Below are 22,543 nucleotides of genomic sequence, written 5' to 3'. Positions count from 1 at the left end.
AAGCAGCGCCAGCTGCTGCCCGCCACTCCCGAGGACGTTATATCGGAACACAGTAACCCGAGTGCCAGACAGAGGAAGGTGTTGCACACCCGGAACATGTCGAGTTTTGTGCCTACGAACTACGATTTGCGGACAGCATTGGTGTTCTGTTATCATTTGAAGAAAACCGCCGCAGAATCGCATCGAATGCTCGTCGAAGCTTACGGCGAACATGCTCTCGGGAAAACACAGTGTTTCGAGTGGTTCAAGAAATTCAAAAGTGGCGATTTTGACTTGCGAACGAGGAACGTGGGAAACTTCCGAAAAAGTTCGAAGACAACGAATTGCAAGCTAAAACCCGATGAAACTGTTAACGCAGATCGCTACCTACAGTAAATGATCAATTTACATCGAGCATTACGTGACAAACGGCCGGAATATGAAGCAAGGCAACACAAGGTCATCCTGCTCCATGACAACGCCTCACCACACACAGCAAAACGGGTCCGGGAAACGATCTAGGGGTTCAAATGGGAGATACTAGGGCATGCGGCGTATTCTCCCGACTTGGCTCCTTCAGATTATCATCTATTTGCTTCACTGGGACACGCTCTTGCAGAACAGCGCTTCAATTCATATGAATATGTACGAACATGGCTCGCGGACTGGTTCGCTTCAAAAGAAGAACGTTTTTTTTGGCGTGGCATTCATAACCTGCCGCAAAGGTGGGAGAAATGTGTAACTAGCAATGGAGCTTACTTTGAATAAAATATTGTTTCTCAGTTGCAAACACCAGCCGTTTACTTCTTGCAAACAAATTCCGGTTTCATACTTCTACACCTGGTATATACTATTTTCAATAAGCAGATTGAGTTTTGTACAAATTTTTGGTCATTTTTCAGGATTTTTGTTGTAATTTTAAAGGTCATTTTTCAAACATTTTCAGGTCATCAAAATCCGGGCCCTGGTCATGGCACATGTTTAAAACATGTAAACAATATGTCAACATATAAGTGGTACGTGCAGGCCTTTGTCAGACAACTTTGGTTCCACAAGTTAAAACTGTCTCTGGCAGATTGTATAAGGACTGGTCATAGATGTGGAATCATTTTATTTTCGGGATAAACATAATGTGAATGCGAAGAATCACAAGCTCATAACCACTTTTTTTTCCTTCCAATGCCTGCTTAGAAGTAATTGTGATTCCTTATACAAGAGACACAAGCCTTCATGGAGCAGAAGTTCCATTCCCACTTTCATTAACAACCCTCCTACACCCCGTATAATGTTGATCCTCTATAGTTATTCTTGAATAATTTTCGAGAAAATTTAATTTCAATTGAATAGAACATAAATTCAAAATTTAATTTTACAAAAGTTTACCCTTAGACTCTGACATACCAACAATTTCAGCAATTCGAACTAAATGTACAGAGTGGATCATTTAAGTTTATGGGGGAAAGCAGCATCAGTATGGGTCATCAGCTCAGCCCATGTATTAACATTTCCATCAAACAACCGCACAGCGTGAGCCATTTGGCTGTTATAGATACTGAGAAAAGCATTATTTTGATAATGAAAGATTGGCAGAAGTAGAAGCATTTTATGAATATGTGGCCCTATACCTTGGTCACACTTATCTCCCAGCCCTCATTCTCAGCGCAGAATGATTATTTTGATAAAATCCTGTTTCCCTGCTGGCTGCTTCAGGGGGGACGGATTCTAAGGTTGCTGCTTGTTACCCAAACAGGGAGGCAATGGTAGGCCTAATTGGCTGTTGATTGATTGATTTGGTGTTTTAAGTCCACTTTATGCACAGTAAGGCTAATCGGGACTGGACCTACAGTTTAAAGTGGGGTCCAACCACTGTGTGCCTGCACCGGGTATCAAACCTGGGACCCCCTGATTACAAGGCTACAACGCTACCACTGCACCATCGGGGAGGGCTAATTGGCTGTTGAACCGCAAGTTTCTTCATAGGTAAACGTGGTAACAAGGCTCACTGCCATAGCTTGGTCTTACTCTAAAATTTACTTAAAAGGAGAGAAGAATGGAGTTCACGTACTTGCATGTACGCCTATATCCTACGCAAATGTTTCCCAATATAGGCTGCATTTTTTAAAAAAAAATAGTGTGAAACGCATGGAATCCTTTCGTAATTATTTGTGACGTATTTATTTGTAATCACAATGTCACATCTCTACAAAAATCCCAAAGAATGAATGAGAAAGGCCCCTCTTCTCCAGCTAATTTTTGTCCATTCGAACACTATGGTATGATGAGATAGCATAGGTTTTGAATCCAGTATACACCGTATTTTTTAAATTGTTGCTATGCAAATTCTGTAAATATAGTTAAAGTTTACCTCATTTGTACTGTAAGATGATTGGTTGGAATTTAGACCCTTTCTATTTCTTTTTTAATGGCACTGCACACAATTGAGTAGGTGAGGGACTCGCATAACTTTTAGATGTACACTTAAAATGCCCAAATGCACTTACGTAAATTTTGCATTTAAGCTTTTGATCCTCTTTCTTTTATGTTGCTTTCTAGAAACATTCAAACAATAGTAATAGTTGGAGCCACATATTTATGATGAATAAAAGATCAAGATTTTGGTATAAAAATGACATATTTTGGGATAAAAAGCGGTATAGAAATGGCATTTCGGTGTTAAAATGGTGAATATAAACCTAAATTTGATATAAAAACTATACTTAATACAAAAACATAGCACATTTATATAGTTATCAGATTATTAAGATTAATCCTGCGTAAAGGAGTCTTATTTTCGTTTCTCAAATATTTACAACAGAATAAATTTTCCATGAATAGCATAACTCACAGGATAATTCAGACGTCGGTAGGTGTTGTGTCCATAAATAAACCCTAAATTTCGTGTTTAAGAGTTTATTTCGCATTTTGGAGTTCATTTCACATCATTTCATGACAGCATGGTAGGAAAATGGGTTACATCATTTCAGACCATGTTTCTAACCTAACCAAACCTACAGTCTGAAATGAGATAGTCCGTATATTATTTATTTCTTTATTGAGAAAATTTCAGATACAGCAAGTAGCCATTTTACACTGAAATCAGTAACAATGAAAAGAACAAAAATAAAAATAACAAATAAGATAAAATATTAATATAAATAATTCAAGATAGCACAATTAAATATTATTTAGCAACATATGTTCTGATGGTTGACCGAAAGGCATACTCTGTGGAAAATACATCAACACTTGATGGGAGGTCGTTATATTGAGTGGGAAGTAACAGAAAATGCACCTCACACCTTTCAGAAACATGAAAAATTATCATTACAATGTGTTATTTCACATTTCATGTTTTCGTCAAAAACGAAATAAGCATGCCCCTAGTTAAAGTAGCGGTACTACAAGTACTTATATCGTTTGAGCAAGTGACTCACAAGTCAAGATGCGGCATGAATTTGTGATGTATTTTAAGGAAAAAGTATTTTTACGTGTTATATAAATGGAGTCATATATTTAATGTGTCACAAAATATAAGAAACATGCTGAAATACATATGAAAATAAAACTTGAGAAATATTAATAGATGAAGCCTATCTTCTTATTTCACTGTGTGGCCTCCCCGATTGTGCAGTGGTAGCATCGTTGCCTTGTAATCAAGGGGTCCTGGGTTCGATACCCGGTGGAGGCACATAGTGGTTCGGATCACACTTTAAACTCTAGGTCCAGTCCTGATTAGCCTTACTGTGCATAAAGTGGACTTAAAACACCAAATCAACCAACCAACCAATCTTATTTCACTGCAGCGTTACTTGTTTTAGGACTTCCAGTAGTCACTTCTATTCATTTTTTGTCTTTTTTTTTTTTTTTTAGAAACAAAATCAGAGATTGATCTCATATGTTGGACAGAATTTGAACCAATGGACTACAGCTTGCCCAAAAGCTTCAAATTAAAAGCGGAAGGGAAATGTGTTTTCTTTGTATCCAGTCTTGGAATGAACCCAACAGAAAGCCTATATTCCTTGCAGACCATTCTTACAGCTACATTGTGAAAGGTAAGGGGAATTTTTAGTACATCTGTTTAAATGTTTCTTGGGTAATTAGTTGTATTTTACTATTTGTGAATTTTTAAGTCTAGGACTTGTATTGATAAATCTCCGGTTTAAATCCTATTGCTGGCCATCCTGACGAAGGTTTTTTCCTTGGGTTTTCCTTGGTCTGTAAAGGCAAATGCTGGGATGGTACCTTAAAAAATCCCATGGGTAATTATCCTCATTTCATTTTTACTCTCAATCATATTTTGAATTTAATTTAATTGTACAAATAAATGAATTAAGTAAAAACAAAGTGGATAAATAATTTCATGATATAGAAGTTTAAACAGGGTGTAATTACATTGATGATAAAACAATGCAAGCTATTAAACATATAATAATCTTATTTCTAACTCTATTATTCATAATGTTCACATCATATCTTAAGTAACACCATTAAGCCTTGTTTCCATGATTATGAAAAAATATAAATATGCTGACCAAGGCAGTAATTTATTTTATTAAAAACATAAACTAAACGTAACGTTTCAACCTTCTAGCAAGGTCTCCATCAGACTCTGTATCAAGTACAAAAGTAACAAGATACACAAAAAGGGCATTATTTATACACAAACTTTACTCCCTCCAGACTATTAGAAAGTTGTTAGGAAACTTTCTAGCAGGTGGCTTTCACTTTCCAACTGTACTTTCACCTAAAAGGCTAAACATAATTACTTTCATATAGAATGTGAAGAGATATTCATATTGAATATCTCACGCTCTTTTTCCTTCATTTTTCTCCCTTCTCCTCTCCTCTTTCTCTCTTGTCCTTTCCACTTTTTTTTTACACTTTCTTCCATTCCTTGTTTAACTTCAGTCCGCCATTCCAGTTCATTGTGTCTTCTTCACCTTTCTTCTCTATTTCCTTGGCATCCTTCCATTTTCTCACTAGCATTCTCTTCTCCCTTCCTATCTGCTTAGCCTCATCCCACTCTATGTCATGTCCTGTTTCTCTCGTGTGTTTAAATATCGCATTTCTCTTAAGTCGTACATCATCCCTATGTTGTTTCAACCTATCTTTTAGTCTCTTTTTTGTTTCTCCTATGTACACACACTGACATTCTTTACATTTTACTTCGTAGATAATCCCTTCCTCTTCCTCTTCTCTGTTTTCCTTTTTCTTGTTTGCATTCTTCGCTATTCCTAAGATGCTTCTTCCTCCCTTCCTGTAAATTTTAATGCCCGCTTTTCTAAGCACTTTGCATATCTTTTCCGTGGTCTTCCCCATATTCCTTATTCCAAACCTTCTCTCTTTTTCTTTCTCTTCATCTTTTTCTTTCTCTTCCAATTCCCCCCTTCCTCTTTTCTTCCTTCTTCTGTTTATGTCTAGTCTATCCTGCTTCTCATAGCCATTCTTTTCCAGCTGTTTCCATAGGCTATTTATTTTGCCTTCTTTTTCACATTCCTTCGTGCATATTTTCGTTATTCTGTCCTCCATATTCTTTATGAAATTTCTTTTTGTCACCTCACTTACATCACTTCTTTTGTGGCAGAAAACCCCTGCTGCACACTTCTTCTGATGCCAAGCGGTTTTCAATTTTTTCTCCTCTCTTCCTTTTCATCAATATATCAAGGTAGCTTAACTTGCCTTCTTCTTCTATTTCAAGTTCCAATAAAATCCCTCTTTCTTCATCTTGTATTTCTTTGGCAAAAATATCGAACTGAATATCTCTTCACATTCTATATGAAAGTAATTATGTTTAGCCTTTTAGGTGAAAGTACAGTTGGAAAGTGAAAGCCACCTGCTAGAAAGTTTCCTAACAACTTTCTAATAGTCTGGAGGGAGTAATGTTTGCGTATATATAATGCCCTTTTTGTGTATCTTGTTACTTTTGTACTTGATACAGAGTCTGATGAAGACCTTGCTAGAAGGTTGAAACGTTACGTTTAGTTTATGTTTTTAATAAAATAAATTACTGCCTTGGTCAGCATATTTATATTTTTTCATATCTTAAGGTCAATAATCAGGTACTTGTTAAGTACTGCACATATCTATATTGGTTTTTATTTCTAAATGTTTGTTTGTTGTTTTTATGTTTTTGCTATGTTGATTTTTATGCATGTGTGTATTGCATAACGATCCCAGGTGTTATCCATTCTGCTGCGTGTCTTTTTGCATTTTATTTTATTCTGATAAATGCACATGTTCTTGCAGGGTGATTTATTTGTGTGTGTGTTGTCATATTGGTTACCATTTGGTTGGGTTCTCTTCTCTTTTGTGTTGTTTTTTATGCTTAGAAATCAATGTTTGTGTTTGTGTGCATGTTGTTTAATGTAGTTGTGCTGTCTATTGTGTTTGTGTGTTCTTAGAAATACATGTCTTTGTTTTCCTTTTGTTGAATTTTTATTTAACTCTTCTTTTCTTTTCTTTCTCTGTCTCTTTCCTCTCTCTAACTTCCTTCTCTCTCTTTTCTCTCCCTTTTTCTTTTGTTCTATCCCTCTATATCTTGCATATCTCTCTTTCTCTATCCCTTGTCCTCTCCTCTTGCTGTGCATGTGTTTGTGTGTGAGTGTGTGTGCGTGCCCATAGTAGCTGTGCTGCCTGGTTTGTTTAGAGTTGTTTTTGTTTGTTTGCTCCAGCCTGCTCCAGAGAATCCCAGGATAAGGTGAGTATAGTTGTGCTGTGTTGTTGTATTTTGTTCTTATTTTAGGCATGTTCTTTTATGTGTGCTGTCTGATGGCCTTGGTGTTTTTTGCGCTGTATCTTGTTCTTGGAGAGCAATGTTTGTTGATTTTTCGTGTTCTTGAAGGGTTGTATTTCTGTGTGTCTTTTTGTGTTGTCTTTAGTAATCAATGTTTGTGTTTGTGTGTTGTTTAGTTGTTGTGCTGTCTTGTCTCTGTGTGTCTTTGTGTTGTCCTTAGAAATCAATGTTTGTGTTTGTATGTGTGTTGTTTGGTTGTTGTGCTGTGTTGTCTTTGGGTTTCTGTGTTGTCCTTAGAAATCAATGTGTTTGTGTGTGTTGTGTAGTAGTTGTGCTGTCTTGTCTGTCTGTGCCTTTGTGTTGTCCTTAGAAATCAATGTTTGTATGTGTGTTGTATAGTAGTTGTGCTGTCTTGTCTGTATTGTCCTTAGAAATCAATGTTTATGTTTGTGTGTGTGTGTTGTTTAGAGGTTGTGTTATCTTGTCTGTGTGTGTCTGTGTTTTCCTTAGAAATCAATGTTTGTGTTTGTTGTTTGGTAGTTGTGCTGTCTTGTCTGAGTGGGTGTTTGTGTTGTCCTTAGAAATCAATGTGTGTGTGTGTGTGTGTGTGTGTGTTGTTTAGTAGTTGTGCTATCTTGTCTGTGTGTGTGTTTGTGTTGTCCTTAGAAATCAATGTTGTGTTGTTTAGTAGTTGTGTCTTGTCTGTGGGTGTCTGATTTGTCTTTAGAAATCAATGTCTGTGTGTATGTTGTTTAATAGTTGTGCTGTATGTGTGTTGTTTAGTAGTTGTACTGTCATTGTGTGTATCTGTATTTATTTATCTTTGCCAGTAGTAATGTGTTTGTATTTATTGTTAAGTTTTATTTTTGTAGTTCTCACATGTTGAATGTTCTCTCATTTTGTTATGTCTGTTTCCATTATATGGGAAAGTGTATATTTTTTTTATTTACGTTGTTTCTAGAGATGTCTTTTTCAATGTGGTTTTTGCACATGTATGTTTTTACGATCATAGTTTTAACACTATATTTTGTTTATCTGTTATTTGTTGTGTTTAAAAGATGTTAAGATTAATATTAGCTTCTTCTTATCCTGAAGGTTAAATGTGAACATTATCTAAGTTAATTGTACATTACAATTTTTTCGTTTCTAGATATTTTGATGATTGAACATTTTTTTCTTTTATTACAGAATCACAGAATGCAAATAGTAGTGCTTTGTTGAGTGCATTTGTCTCCAAGGAATGTTCTAAGAACCTGTTGAACATTGAGAGCAATCAGAGAATATATTCTACTGTCAACAGCTGTATTCGGGAGTGAAATGTAAGTAATTTATTATGTGAATTGTTGTGTTTGCATTCTCCAATGTATTTGTGACTGATCTTTAACTCAATGTACCTAGCCACGGTGGTCCAGTCAGTACAGTGTCCGACTGCCATGTGGGAAAACCAGGTTCATTTTCCGTGTGGGTGATCTTAAGTCAGAATTTTTCCAGCCTTGTCTCTGTATAAGTAGCTCTGTGGCTCATCCAGCCTCAAATACATAGGTAACTGGGGGTTAAAGGTTGCCGGAGCTTGGTACTGATCACCTCCAGTGACCCAGATTGAGAATGTGCGTGGCACTACCTCCACATCCCTTAAATGTGGCTTCATAGCACAGTGCTATACACACAGCAAAGCGTATTTTTGCTTCCCTACAAGAATTCGTAATGAGGTAAGAGTCATGCATAAAAAGGCGTTATTTCAAATTGTATGGATAGCGTGGCATTAGAAAAGCACCAGTAATACGTAATACTAAAACAAAACAATCTACAACACTTGTTAACACCTTAACACGTGCAAACAGGGCACCAGCTGTCTGGATAATAAAGCACTGATGTGTCCAGTGGCAAGTCAGCGTACAGCTGTGGGCCTAAATGCTGGCAGATGCAATCTTACTTCTCACCGAGCTAGCCGCCGTACCGTGGTCGACTCAAACGAAAAGGGCACTGTAGAATTGTCTGCATGCTAAAGCTATGTACGTAAAAATAAGTGAGATTTCAGGGATCGAAAATGCTGACATCCGCACCATCTGCAATCACATGCTATCTTGGTACAGAGTCAAAACAAATGCACACTATTTATATGGATATCTTGAAATGTCAGGGAAATTTACTGTTTTTCTGGAAAAATCAACATTTTTGTACCAGTTCACTAAAAGTAGGTTTTTGAGCAAAGAAATAAAAAGGACAAGGAAAATGTAAAAAAGAAATTGTTGTGGACAAACTATATGCTTCAGTTTAGTGTATTTAGTATTGCTGGTAGTTACAGTAAAAATTTTATATTAAATACTCAGAAAAAGGTCATGTTTTGAACAATTTTCAAGTAGAGATCTGCTACAGTAAGTGGCTATTGGCATTTATCACTTTCTTGTTGCAGTTTTTGGATTGTTTTTCGTTGAGATAACCAGTAAAACATCATCATCATCCTTCGTAGTTTCCTGCTTCTGGCTAAGTCGGCATAGAAGTCAAGCCTCTCCATTTTTTCCTGCTCTTCCACCACTCCTCTCTTTCCACGGTGTTTTAATCTGGTTCTCTTCTCCTAACACTCTCCACTATCTGCCCTTTCCACAGATACCTTGGTCTCTCCCTTGGCCTTATTCCCACTCCTTGTGCATTGTAAGCTCTTACTGGTAGTCTTTCTGCAAGCATCCTCTTCATGTGTCCGAACCATCTCATCTGTGCCTGATCTATCCTGTCCTGAAACTTCACCACACCCACTGTCTGTCGGATCTCCTCATTCCTTTTGAAGCTCTCCTCTACCCTCAACTTTCCCGGTCCATCTTTATTCTTGGTTCATTTCTGGCTCTGTTTCTTGTTATTGGAGCACCTCGCTCTTTTTTGCACTGAATTTCATTCCTGCTCTTCTAATTTCATCATTCCAACTATCAAACTGTCTCTGTACTTCTTCTTCCTTGCTCTAATAGCGTGAGCTGTGGTCTTCGTGATGTCAGCGATGTTAGCGACATCTATTGGCAGTGCACCCAAGCTACGCACTTTTCAGTCGCGAAGTATTTTATAGGTTTTCCGCTAGATGGCAGGCAATCGTCAACTGACAGCAGGCAGGATCGGTGATAAACCATTTTCTGAAATTCCTTTGTGAAATCAAAGTAGTTGCTTCATGTGAAGATTCTCGTGTTGCAAAAATCTCTTATTTTTACGAGCTTATTTATACAGGGTGTTAATTTTAACTTGACATATGAAAATAGCGGGAGTGATATGCATGTGAGGAAAATTTGGTCCAAACAAACCATGAGCCTTGTCGGGTGGGAAAATTAATGGCGTACAAATGAGCCCCCCCGCACAGGGTTCCCCTGGGGGCAGTGGGTTCACGTTGTGTTTTTCAAATAGGAACCCCTGAATTTTGTTTCATTTACATGCGAAATAAAAAAGATATGGCCATGTGTATGTTTGGAAACACGTAAATGTCGTGCATGGAAAAACGGTAACAGGCCCCCACGAAAATACGAAGAATGGCGTGTGCAGAGGAAAATTTCATTGTTGTCGATGGTGTCATTGAAGAGTGGAAGAAGTACCAAAAGAAGAGTGCGGAGGGGATAAGGGGAGGGGGCAGCATGCAACGAACAAAGTGGAAATACATCTGCTGGATTAATGCAGATGGCATGGAGATGAGGGAAACACAAAAACGTATTCATGGATGCCAGAAAAGTGTAGGAGATGGGAAGGATGGAATGCAAATACTATTACCCTCGAACCTGTGGGATGCTTGTTTCAAGGGAGTTTCCTTGCCTCTCACCTGTGGGGTGCTTGTTTCACGGAGTCCCCTTGCCTCTCACGTGTGGGGTGCTTGTTTCATGTGTCCCCTTGCCTCTCACCTGTGGGGGTGGGGTGGTGCGTGAGCATACATGCCTTACCCAAGCAAATGCTCGAAATGGTGACCATGAACGTCGATGCATTTATTTATTCTTGCATGAAATGACTGTTCACAACGCAAAAGTGTGGCGGCATCAATTTGTGTGCAAGAATTTCATATTCGTTGCATCATGTCGTTGCACGTTGTGGGTACAGTTTGATACACCATTCCTTTAAGAAAACCCCACAAAAAGAAATCTGGTGCAGTAAAGTCTCGTGATCTAGCCGGCCAATTGACAGGACCACGTCGTCCGATCCAGCGATGATGGAACTTGTGCATTAATACTTCCCGAGCTATGGCAGCATAATGCGTCGGACAACCATCATGCTGATACCACATGGCCTGTCGCTGTGCAAGGCTTAGATCCTCCAGCAATATCGGTAGTTCGTCCTGCAAGAAATTGCGATACTTTCGCCCATTCAATGTACCGTCAATGAAAAACGGACCAATGAGTTTGTCACCATGATGCCACACCATACGTTCACTGACCACGGGCGTTGATGTTCAACTTCACGCAACCAGTGTGGGTTGTCGGCACTCCAGTAGTGCATGTTGTGCCGGTTAACCTGGCCATGGTTTGTGAATGTTGCTTCGTCAGAGAACAGAAAGTCCCGAAAGAATGCCGGATTTCAATGTATTTGTCCACGTGCCCATTCACAAAACACCATCCATGCACGGAAATCATCACCATGAAGTTCCTGGTGCAGGGACACATGGTAAGGGTGAAACTTGTGCCTCTTGAGTATGTTCCAAACACTGACATGGAACATCCCACTCTGGCGAGCTATGTTACGCGTGCTGGAATGGGGATCATACGCCACTGCAGCTAATACAGCGATTTCATTATTTTCCCCAGTGACAGTTCTTCGACGCCGTCTTTGTTGCGGACACACGCTTCCTACTGTTGCAAATTGCTTGACAACCCTGGCGAAAGTCGACCGCGAACGCACTCTGTTCGGATTACATCTGGCATATTTGGTGACAGCATTGTCCACATTCACCATACATGAATATCATTTCAATTCTGTCTTCCACAGATACACACTCCATCGTCCTAGGTATACCTGCACTTTTACCCTGCACTCACTTCGAACACGGGCACATCAACTAACCTTCTGAAGCCCAATAACCACCTATTTCCCCAAGCAAACACGGGCACAGAGAGCTGACTTCAGCGCAAGGTCAAATGGCCTAGTTTGTACCTTACGTGTGGCTGGCGTCTGATAACACAGCTGATCCGACAACGTCGGTGGCGATAACATACTCTTCGCGTGAGTTCTGGAAACACGATTTACATCCCCTACCCCTTCACTTTTCTGGCACAGGCACAGTTCGTTATTTTGTTTCCCTCATATTCTTGGCATCTGCATTAATCCAGCAGATGTATTTCCACTTTGTTCGTTGCATGCTGCCCCCTCCCCCTATCCCATCCGCACTCTTCTTTTGGTACTTCTTCCACTCTTCAATGACACCATCGACAACAATGAAATTTTCCTCTGCACATGCCATTCTTCGTATTTTCGTGGGGGCCTGTTAACCATTTTTCCGTGCACGACATTTAAGTGTTTCCAAACATACACATGGTAAAAAGGTAAAGTGTTCCCCTGTGCATAGCACCATGCCATGAAGGCGTATAGGGGGTGTGGGGGTAACGCCGCACACTTTTTTGATCCGGTCGTGAGTGGGGGTGATGTGATCAGCATCACACCCCTGACTGCCGCCTTTACCCCCCAGGGTTTCCCCCAGGTACCCATGTTATTCGATGCTGGGTAGGTGCCGGGGCCGCTTCCACCGTTAGAAAAGTTCCCGGATTTGAACCGGCCGGGGATCGAACCCGGGACCTTTAGCATGGTAGTCAGACACGTTACCGACTGAGCCACCGCGGCCACTAAACATACACATGGCCATATCTTTTTTATTTCGCATGTTGTTGCACCCATGTCAAGCATAATTATTATTTATTTTGACTTCGCGAATCCCAAAATGAAACAAAATTCGGGGGTTCCTATTTGAAAAACACAACGTGCCCCCCCTGCCCCCCAGGGGGGCCCTGTGCGTGGGCTCATTTGTATGCCATTAACTTTCCCCCCGACAAGGATCATGGTTTGTTTGAACCAAATTTTCCTCACATGCATATCACTCCCGCTATTTTGATATGTCAAGTTAAAATTAACACCCTGTATAGTTAGTAGATAGTATAGGTTTTTATTTCTGTATTCGTCCGTGTCCTAGTTATTCTTTTTTTCATTTTGTATGAGTTTGTGTCCATTGTATGCTTTGTAAAAATAGCGATCAATAGTGTATTTGAAATGGTCCGAGGACTGCACCGTTGTTCCGTGAAGGATTGCGAGTCACCTACGCAGCAAACATTCCGATTTCCAAGAGACTCAGATAGGTAAGTACCATTTGTTAATATTTTGCATTGCATAAATGAAACTTGACACTTTTCTTTTGTAATAGTTTCGCTTATTTATATGACCAAACGAACAAGATAAGAACACTAATAACACATCAATGTGACAACACAAATCCATAAAGAACGTAATAGTTATTATCAATGCAAGTTTTCCCCCATTCTTATTTTATTGTGCATCTCTTGAATCACTTCCATGCATCAGATACTGCAGAACGCTACTTCTGTATAACATTTATATTAGGGCTACATCAAAATTAGTTGTTTTCTGTCTCATTAACTAACTTGTGGCATGGGTTTACCATGAACATATTTTTGTTTGAAGCATTGTAGAAGATTTTCCTGGCTAAATGTGGAAAATATTCCTCTTTACAGCATTAAAGAACTGATCCTCCAAAGTTACATTTCAAACGGTGCTCGAAGTGATAGGGATAGATAGGGATGTTGATAATTGTGTCTGCTTCAGGTAGAAAAATCTTGCAAAGCATTCCCCCATTTTCCACTTAAATGCTGATTTCAAACAATTTAGAATGCATGTAGCGACTTTATTGTAATGCTAAGAGAACCAAATCTGACCTGTCTAACCTAACCAAACCACAAAAGCATACATGATGAAATCGCAATAACACAAAGGAACTTGGGCCAAAATGTTATAAATTCAGTGTGGTCACTCTAGGACCATGATAAAATCTAATATCATATTTACCTTGTCAAGTTCAAGATTTAATTTAGTAATAATCTTCCATCTGCCAGATAGGTTGTTGTCCAAAGAACACTATCGAAGTGAACAGATGAGATCTTTCTTTTCTTGAATCAATAACACTACAAGCTAAACTGAAAATTTACTTCAGGGCACATTAGTAAATATATATACAGTACATTCAATGGTATTTGGCTAATAAAGGTTGCAATTTTTCACATCTATGGAGAAAAATTAATGCACAATTTCTTTTAGGATGTTTAAAGCCTATTTTAAGAACCTTGAAACACATTTTTTAAAGCCTGAAAATCCAAGGTCTAGTCATGATACACATTCATTGTTTGTAATGTAACATAATACTAATTCACATTTTTTTTAATTTTGCAGAGCTCACCAATGGGCAGTAGCAAGTCAAAATGATGTCTTGTTATCTCAGGAGCCAGGTGAACTACACAAATATTTCTTGTGTGGGTTACATTTCATGCCATCAGAATTCACAAATTCCACCAACACACGTCTAAGCGTAGGAGCAGTACCATCTGCAAATTTACCAGATCCACGTACAGTTCATAATCCTTCCCAGACATCTTCTTTCGTTCATCCCCAAACCCTGACTCCACCATCCGTTAGACATATTCCCATATTCTTTCTCCTGGCTCACCACATGTCATCCTCCCAATAAAATATGTTTATTCCACCAATTCCAAAGAACTAGCCTCAACTTCTGCGTCATGTTCCACCACAAACATTCCATCAACCTCTCCTCCTAAATCCTGTCCATCATCAATCTGTCCTGCCCAAAGCTCGTCTTGCACCCATCATGTACAAACTCCCACTTCGTCCACCCTGTAAACACCTACTTCCTCGTTTCCTCATTCATGTGAATCATCGGCTTCTCTTGGCAAAGCAGTGAGTTCCCAAGAATGAAGGTAAGGTGTTCTATTTTGAGTGGAATGAATATGACATTGCCAGAGTTGACTCCTCGTAAGAGAATGTTGTATGAATCACTCAAGAAGAAAACCAAAGCTTTTAGTATGATGAAGAAGAGGAACCACAGAAGGAGGGCATCTCCCAAAAGCTTGTCAGACTCAGACAGTGTTCTGTTGTTGGAACGGCTTTCGCCAGTACTTCCTCATTCCTCTTCTCACAGCACATCTGCGGTGTGGCAAGAGAAAACCTAAAGGCCGCAGGTACACACTAAATGAAAAGATCCTTTCCCTATCTCTTTATAAGAGAAATCCCAAGTATTATTCTTTCCTACAAAAACATCTCCAACTACCGACACCCCGAACCATGCCTTCCTTTCTTAGTGGTATCCCTTTACACTGTGGTATCAATAAGATCTTGTTTGCCATGCTATTCCATTCTGTTGGACGTCTGGAGAAAAGTGATCGCTTTTGTTGTCTCCTTTTTGAGGAAATGTCAATTAGGGAACATTTTCAATACAATTCTAAACCGACCACATTATGGGATTTGAGGACTTGGAAATAACAGTGGGACTAGCCTTGTTGCTAATCATGCTGTGGTTTTCATGGTCCGTGGTCTGCAAAGAAAATGGAAGCAACCTGTTGCTTACTATTTTAGTCGTAGCCAAACAAAGTCTCTATTGCTATCACAGCTCTTAACTGAGGTACTTAGAGTATGCCAAAGGTTGGCCTGCATCTTGTTGCTACTGTGTGTGACGTGGGAAGCAATAACATCGGGGCTCTCAACCTTTTGAAAGTGCAAAAGGGCGACCCTACATTCCATTTGGATGGACAGGAAATTGCAACCATTTATGATCCTCCCCATCTCCTAAAGTGTACCAGGAACCTATTCCTAAACCATCCAGTTAAATGTAATGTTAAACTAAATGAACTGTCGTGGACTGGTACAGCGCAGTGGAACCATATTAAAACCGCTTATGAGGCGGACAGGGGTAATATTCTGAGGATGCTCCGCAGAGTGTCTGAGAAACACATCAATCCTGTGGGCCCTCAAAAGATGAAGGTGAGCCTTGCAGCTCAGACCATGAGGTACACTATGGCAGCCACCATCAGTACCATGGTTAGCTCAAGTAAGTACAATTTTTTAAACTTTTAAACTGCAGGTTGTAACTGGGTTTTAAAAGCATACAAAGCATAAAGGTGTATACCCTTTGGCACCAATCACACAACCAATAGCTAGAGTCCTTTTATTTTTCTCAAATGCCAAAAAATGTTAACTGTTGCAAGAAAGTGTTTATATATTACGTGAAATTTGGAAATTTAAAATCCTATTAATTTCGAAGATCCTCTGTCTTCATTCATTAAGGGTATGGCGTCTGGAGCGGAGATGGTACCGTCGATGCGGTACCATTTCTGCTTCAGATGCCGTACCCTTAGTGAATGAAGACAGAGGATCTTCGAAATTAATAGGATTTTAAATTTCCAAATTTCACGTAAGTAATTTTAAACCACGTTTACCGCATCCATCTTCTGAACACATTTTTCATGCATTTAAAATTGCAAATGAACCCAAATTTGGCGTAAAATGTGAGTTGTGGCCTTTCTTTGCAAATTTCAACACATTTTGTGATTCAGAAACAAAAATCTTTATTTTTATACATAAGAAATAAAATGTACAATATTTATTCACTATAACATGCATTTTCCAAAATTTTATCTTCAAACTGTTTGGTGGTGTTTGAGTCTACTCTCAAGTGCAGACATAGGCCATGTGACCCACAAATGAAAATAGCAATCTTTGTTATCTTTGACAGAGAATTGAGCTAAGAAAGTGAATTTTCATGAAAATAAAATGGAGATGGGTGAAAAATCCACTTTTTGAAAAAATAACCCCGAAAAATCAAGGATAACCTATAACCTTGTTATCCTAATCAAGTTTGATCTATATCACCTGTGTGTTAGGAAATTTGTTCCTCGCATTGATGGTTAATGTCTTGGCCTAATTCGTTTCTTCATATTCAGCAGTAACAATATATTATTTCACTGGCATGATGAATCAATTCTTAATAGGATAGAAGTGCATATATAGTGAAAATAAATTAATTATTATAATAGGTATTGCTTATTTTAATTACTGTTGGTGTCTGAAATATGATTAAACATATTCTGTGACTCATATTTGTTATGCTTCTTTAACCCCTTGAGACCCATTGTACAGTCAAGGGCAAAGATAATGGTAGGCAAATTGTCCACCATTATTTTCATTACCTTTTTATTCTACACTCTGTGCTGTTTTAAGGAATGAAACTATGTTGGTTCGAAACAGGCATTGTTCTCTGCTTATTGACGTTAATATTTCAATTCATTGTCATCACATTGTGTAATACAGACCAAATGAAAATGGTGGTGGACAATTCGTCTACTGTTTCTTTCGCCGTTGGGTGTACATGATCATGTACATCACTTTTATTATTTTTTTAATGCATGATAGGGAATGTTTCAGCATTTGATTTTTTTTCCCGTATGATTTTGTACATTTCGTCTGCTGAGAAATCGGTAAGCTATTGTCACCTGGTATCACTGACAGAAAATAGAGAGTAAATAGCAATGATGCCGGGAATAGTTGACGACATTGAAAGTAAATATCCTACATTTTGTTTCATTTTAACATAGATTTAGATTAGATCATGTCCATGCGAAAAATGTACGGATATGATAAATGTTGTTTTTGTAACCAGGACACCTCTTATAGGTACATTTCAGCAAGATCTTTTCTTTCGTTATTGAAAAAAATCAGGTCTGAAAGGGATTAATTTAATACATTTCAAAATAGGTTTTTATATTGTTCCATGTTTCCTGAGAATGTTCGAATCAAAGAGTTAATTTGAACAGTGTCACAGTACATTGTATGTGTTGAAGAAGCAATTCCACTAATTTATCTTTTCAGATATCATAGATTCAACCGATGGATTGGCCACCTCCACATTTCTCAATAATGTGGACCGCCTATTCGACAGATTTAATGGTCGTGCTTTCAAGCCAGAAGATGGCAAAACACTGAGGACAAACCTCACTGAAAAAAGCCCCCGCCCCCTCCAATTTTGGCAGGGTATGAAGGAGGAAGTAAACAGTTGGAGGTTTTTAAAGGGACCAGGACTGGAGGGAAGCACCATCCATTCTCCTTCTCGGGATGGGTGGGTATGTTCCAATTTTCACCAGTGCATCCCATAGTTGTTCTCTTGGTACCGTATCAAAAGGTGCTCTCAGATCCAGAAAGGCCACATAAGCTTCTCTTTCCTTATTTAATACCTTGAATGAATACAAGTGCATTTTCACACGTATAATTTGATTTCAGTCGTAATAATTTACGTTAATTATTATAATGGGGATACAGGAATGCGATAATTTCAAACTCAAGTGGTGTTTTTTGAGGGGCAACACTCAGTGACGTGCACTGAGGAGTAGCTAGTCTAGCAGAGATAGCTCAGTCAATCTCACATCTCGAATTATATTCAAATCACAATATTTGTTGTCTTGTTAAAGCCACAGTTCATATGCAACACTTTCTTTTCCACACGCTTCTCGTCCATCGGTGAGATCCGCGGGCAAAGCTGGCTGGATACCCTAGCTCGCTCTTCCTCCACCTGACCAGTTTTCAGGTAGAAACAGCCTGCCGAAGGAAAAGGAAGATTTCTACCTCTACCTCCCTCGCCCCCCGCTGCAGTGGTTGAAAGCCCAGGCTTTCAGGTCCCCCAGTCTATCTCCTATAGGACAGATAGGGGATTTGTTTCTCATAGATTTTTTTGTAAATCCTCTAAAGAAATTAGGGTAAAATTTTCTGCAGTACTTATGTTCTCTGTATTTACACAACCTTTTACACGTTGTACAATATGTACGTATGTATAATATGGGATGTAGTTTTATTATTTATGAAATGGGAACGTGTTATGTGCAAACAATAATGTTATGCTTGCTTTCTTTTTCAAATATGGAATATATAATGATTAAATTACGAATAGTTCTCACGCTCTCTCTCACACTTGTTTTAGCAGTTTTATTTAAATATACTACTCTTGGCCTCTAACAGTCATAAATACAGATGTATTTATTTCAGTAAGAGAACGTGCGTTCATATTGTTGTTGGTTTGGTTTATTTTACTTCGCTTTTCTGCCACATTTGGTTATCGCGAAAATGAGGATGAGTGATGATATGATGAAGGGACCTCATATGAACAATCCAGGCCAGGATTCAAACCCGTAATGAGTGTGCATTCTTGTCCTGTGTGTTGCAGTGAATAATTAAATAATTTTGAATGAAAAATGTATCTCGCAACTCAAAAAGTGAAATGAATATCATTGAAGAAACTACAAAGAAGTGTGTTGTGTTTTGCTACCTGTTTTGTTTCTGTGCACAAAATGTACTTTAAACACCAAATCAACCAACCGTGGTGGAGTGGTTATCACAGCATGCTACGACACCAGGAGTTCCGGGTTCGAACCCCGACCTGGGTATGGGTGTTCTTTGTGTTTGTCCTTTCATTAATTTTATCGCATCATCTTCGCAATTAACCAAATGTGACAAAAAAACAACGCTAAGTAACAAAAATGAAATCAAATCATTGATTGATTGCTCGATTTGGTTTATTTTACTTCGCTTTTGGCTAATCGCAAAGATATGATAAAATTGATGAAGGGACACACAAAGAACACCTATGGCCAAGCCAAGATTTGAACCCAGGATCTCTGGCTTAGTCAAATCAAATAGTTTTTTTATTTTCGAATGTGGGTGGGGATTAGGTGTACTTTTTTTTTTAGTACTCATTCATCATTTTGCAATCTTTTCCTGTCTTTGACGTTCTTCTTTTAGGAATACTGGACCCTAAAGGGGGGAGGGGTGTGTGTACAATTGAACAACAAATATTATTTCCTTAAAATTTTATTTGGAGGGAAGGGAAGAATGCCTCAACTTTGACACCAAATGAAAATGTCACATCCCACTTCTTCAAAAAGTCACCGAGGTCTCTGCAGAAAATCATTAGAGAAACAATCATATGTAGCATAAACTTACTAAGTTTTATAATTTTTCATACACATGGGTGTATTGTGGGGGCATAATATTTTAAATATTAATTTGCTTCCACCTGCACTTGAGCGAGGGTTATCAGAATCTCACTTGTGTGAGAACAACGAACGCTACAATAAATATATCTTATATGATGATGTATGCATGTGTGGAGACATGCACTAAACTACTGACAGGAGAGTGATGTTTTCCAGCTATTGAAAATACTGAATAGCCCAGTGTGATATTTCTTCATTAAACATTGTTCCTTGATGTAGTTGTTGCTATAAAATTGTAATATCTCCCAATAATAGCATGTGGACTGAAATTAGACTTTTAGAATGAACCATGTTACCATATTAGCTATGCTCTCAGATTTTGATAAAAATTTGAACATTTAATCCTTCCATGGTGGTGAGAAACCACATATTTTTTTTATTTTTTTTGTCTAACTTTTCTGGTTTCATTTTTATAGCCCCTCAAATTTTCAACGATACATCCTTTCTTGCATTCTCAGAGCTTCCAAGTGTGAGCTGCACGGTCTTGGAAAAATAATTATATCTCCGTTATAAATTATTCAATATTTTTGATATTTTTTACAACTGTTAACCGAACAATAAGGATTTCAAAAAAAAATATCACCATATGACATTTATATTTTAGTACACTAATAAATTAAATTAAATTAAATATCTGATTTTTTGGACTGAAAACATGATTTACTAAAATTCCATTAATCATTGAAAGGGAAAGGTAAAATGCCAACACAAGTATTTTATTTTTTTATTAGCTAGTTACAAGTTTACATCTGTCCAACATTCTGGAACAATATGCTGACCTTTCTTCCAGGTATCCAAGAGCAGACTGTGGGAGGTCCCAGTGCATCTGGCACAGTATCATAGACAACTCTGACCATGTGAACTTGCATTCTGAAAAGATAAGGATTGGATTGTATTTTACGAATTTAATTGCATTTGTTAACATACCGCTAAAACAAGTTTCCTCACTCTGCCATGAGTTTTTATAAGGAAACAATCACTGAACAAAATAACCCTCTCAAGATTCATAACTGTAACAACTTGTGTAATTGGCTGTTGTAATAAATTTGAGAAGGTCTATGGTATTTTTTTTGGGCTAATACACATTTGTATCATTGGATTTTGAAAATAAAATATTAAGTAAGCATTTTTTATTTTTTAATTTAATGTAACAGAAAACATCCAGAGACTTTGTGAAAACAATGATGAATTTGAATTACATGATGATATTTGGGATTCATAATTTTAAAAAATCTGAAATAAAAATAAAACAGACTGCTTTTTTCACAGTTAAGTTGCTATATTACAACAATGTAACATTGACGACATCCATTATATAATGGATTCTTTTTGTTTAAAAAATTACTAACCATTGTTATAACTTTATCTTTAGTCAAAATGAAAATAAATGTCTGATGAAAGGAGCGTGTGTTCTCCTGAAATGTCACAAAGAAAAACTGTTTTCTTATGCTTGTAATAACCGTAAACTACAGGAAAATAATACTTTCACCCATGAACATATTGGAAATCTGTGCGTTTCCTCATTATATTCTTTTACAGTAAAAAAAAAAAAAAAGTAAAAAACTTATGTGAGTGAGTATAATTGTTGCAGACTACGCTTCGCTTCTTCAGGTCTCTTTTCAGTATATAAAATACTTCGTCATATAAGTAAAAAATCCAGGATTAGGTAAAAGAGGGTGATGGGATATGGAATTTAAAAATACATGAAGTTAAAAATGCCATGAAGGCTAAGAGATAAATCTAAAAGACCGGTGTGCCCATATCACCTTTCTGCTTTCTACTTTCACCCATCTCTAACAAATTGAAATGAACCATTCGTGGTGAAGAAAAATAATTACAAAACAAAATTGTATTAGCTAATCACTGGTTGGTGCTGAATAAAAAATTATCTAAGTCAAATATGACTTTTGTTTTTTATATATTGGACCAAAGGTGACCCTGACCCTCAGCTAGGACCCCCCCCCCTCCCAAAATGTCCCTAGTCAATAATGACTTTTATTTTTGATGCAATCATGTGCAGTTGCCCTCCCCAGCTCAAGGTAAAGTTTAATGAAAAGCCTCATCACTCCAACAGGCTGGACAGAACCTGCTATTATCCAGAGGCACTTTGTCCATCCTGATTATAGCATGTTCTATCCGGAAATAGCAATAGTTGTGACTAAACTCACCCTTGTTCCATATTGCAGCAACAAACTACACACACATCCTTCTTCGAGGCCGGTAATTTACCAGCATCAGACATCACGATGTTGGGATCAGCACACCAAAAGCATGGAGAGAAGTTCCAAAGACTGGAGAATTACAGTTCACATTTGCACCTGCAAAAACAATCATTACTCAAATTGCACAACTTTGTAACATTACCCTAAAAAGGGTATTTTTTAACCCATGGCTCAGCAGCATTAGAAGGGCCTTGGTGTATCTCCCTTACACAATCCTACCTAGAGGTAGGTAATGGGGTGACTTGGGGGTCAGCACGTTGAACCAGGTTATGCTACTCACTTGTAGCTCCGCATTTCCTCACGATGTCACTGGTCTTATACACAGGCTGTGAACACATGCCATCCCGCAGTCTGAGTTGAAAGCACAGCACCATAGTTTGCACCTTGTGCTCATACTTAACACTACTACTACCCGGGCCAGTGTTCTAAACCTCACAAAAATTATCTAACATCATTCCTCCATTTTAAGTTTGCCATATCATTCTCTATTGAAACGTTAATTTATAGTTTCTGAACTAATGTTATGAAAGATTTACATTATA

General features: G+C 38.1%; 1 protein-coding gene and 1 long non-coding RNA gene across 5 annotated transcripts in view; one reads left to right on the top strand and one right to left on the bottom strand.

The window, feature by feature from the left end:
• The window catches only part of LOC145978010 (uncharacterized), a 27,471-nt gene extending 6,611 nt beyond the window's left edge, over positions 1–20,860 (top strand). The window contains exons 2-4 of one of the 3 annotated variants that reach the window (XR_014440643.1): positions 3,850–4,031; positions 7,901–8,031; positions 20,570–20,860. Coding sequence is in view for 1 of the 3 variants with exons in the window: in XM_083110388.1 (XP_082966514.1) it covers positions 15,374–15,788; positions 17,606–17,856; positions 20,570–20,632 (729 nt within the window). In the remaining 2 variants the exon portion in view is untranslated. Of the gene's footprint in view, positions 1–3,849; positions 4,032–7,900; positions 8,032–14,119; positions 14,320–15,287; positions 15,789–17,605; positions 17,857–20,569 lie in introns of those variants that run through there. The other 2 variants (XM_083110388.1, XR_014440644.1) reach the window with 2 other exon arrangements.
• Positions 20,515–22,543, bottom strand: part of LOC145978011 (uncharacterized) — a 14,412-nt gene continuing 12,383 nt past the window's right edge. For both annotated transcript variants that reach the window (XR_014440646.1, XR_014440645.1), the window contains exons 4-5: positions 21,948–22,097; positions 20,515–20,649 (exon numbers count right to left, since the gene is read on the bottom strand). This is a non-coding gene — a long non-coding RNA (uncharacterized LOC145978011). The remainder of the gene's footprint in view (positions 20,650–21,947; positions 22,098–22,543) is intronic.

The sequence above is a fragment of the Lepisma saccharinum genome, chromosome 24, assembly GCF_977018435.1.
Source record: "Lepisma saccharinum chromosome 24, izLepSacc3.1, whole genome shotgun sequence".
In the NCBI taxonomy this organism is placed as follows: Eukaryota; Metazoa; Arthropoda; class Insecta; order Zygentoma; family Lepismatidae; genus Lepisma; species Lepisma saccharinum.
This window is presented reverse-complemented; position numbering and strand designations above follow the sequence as displayed.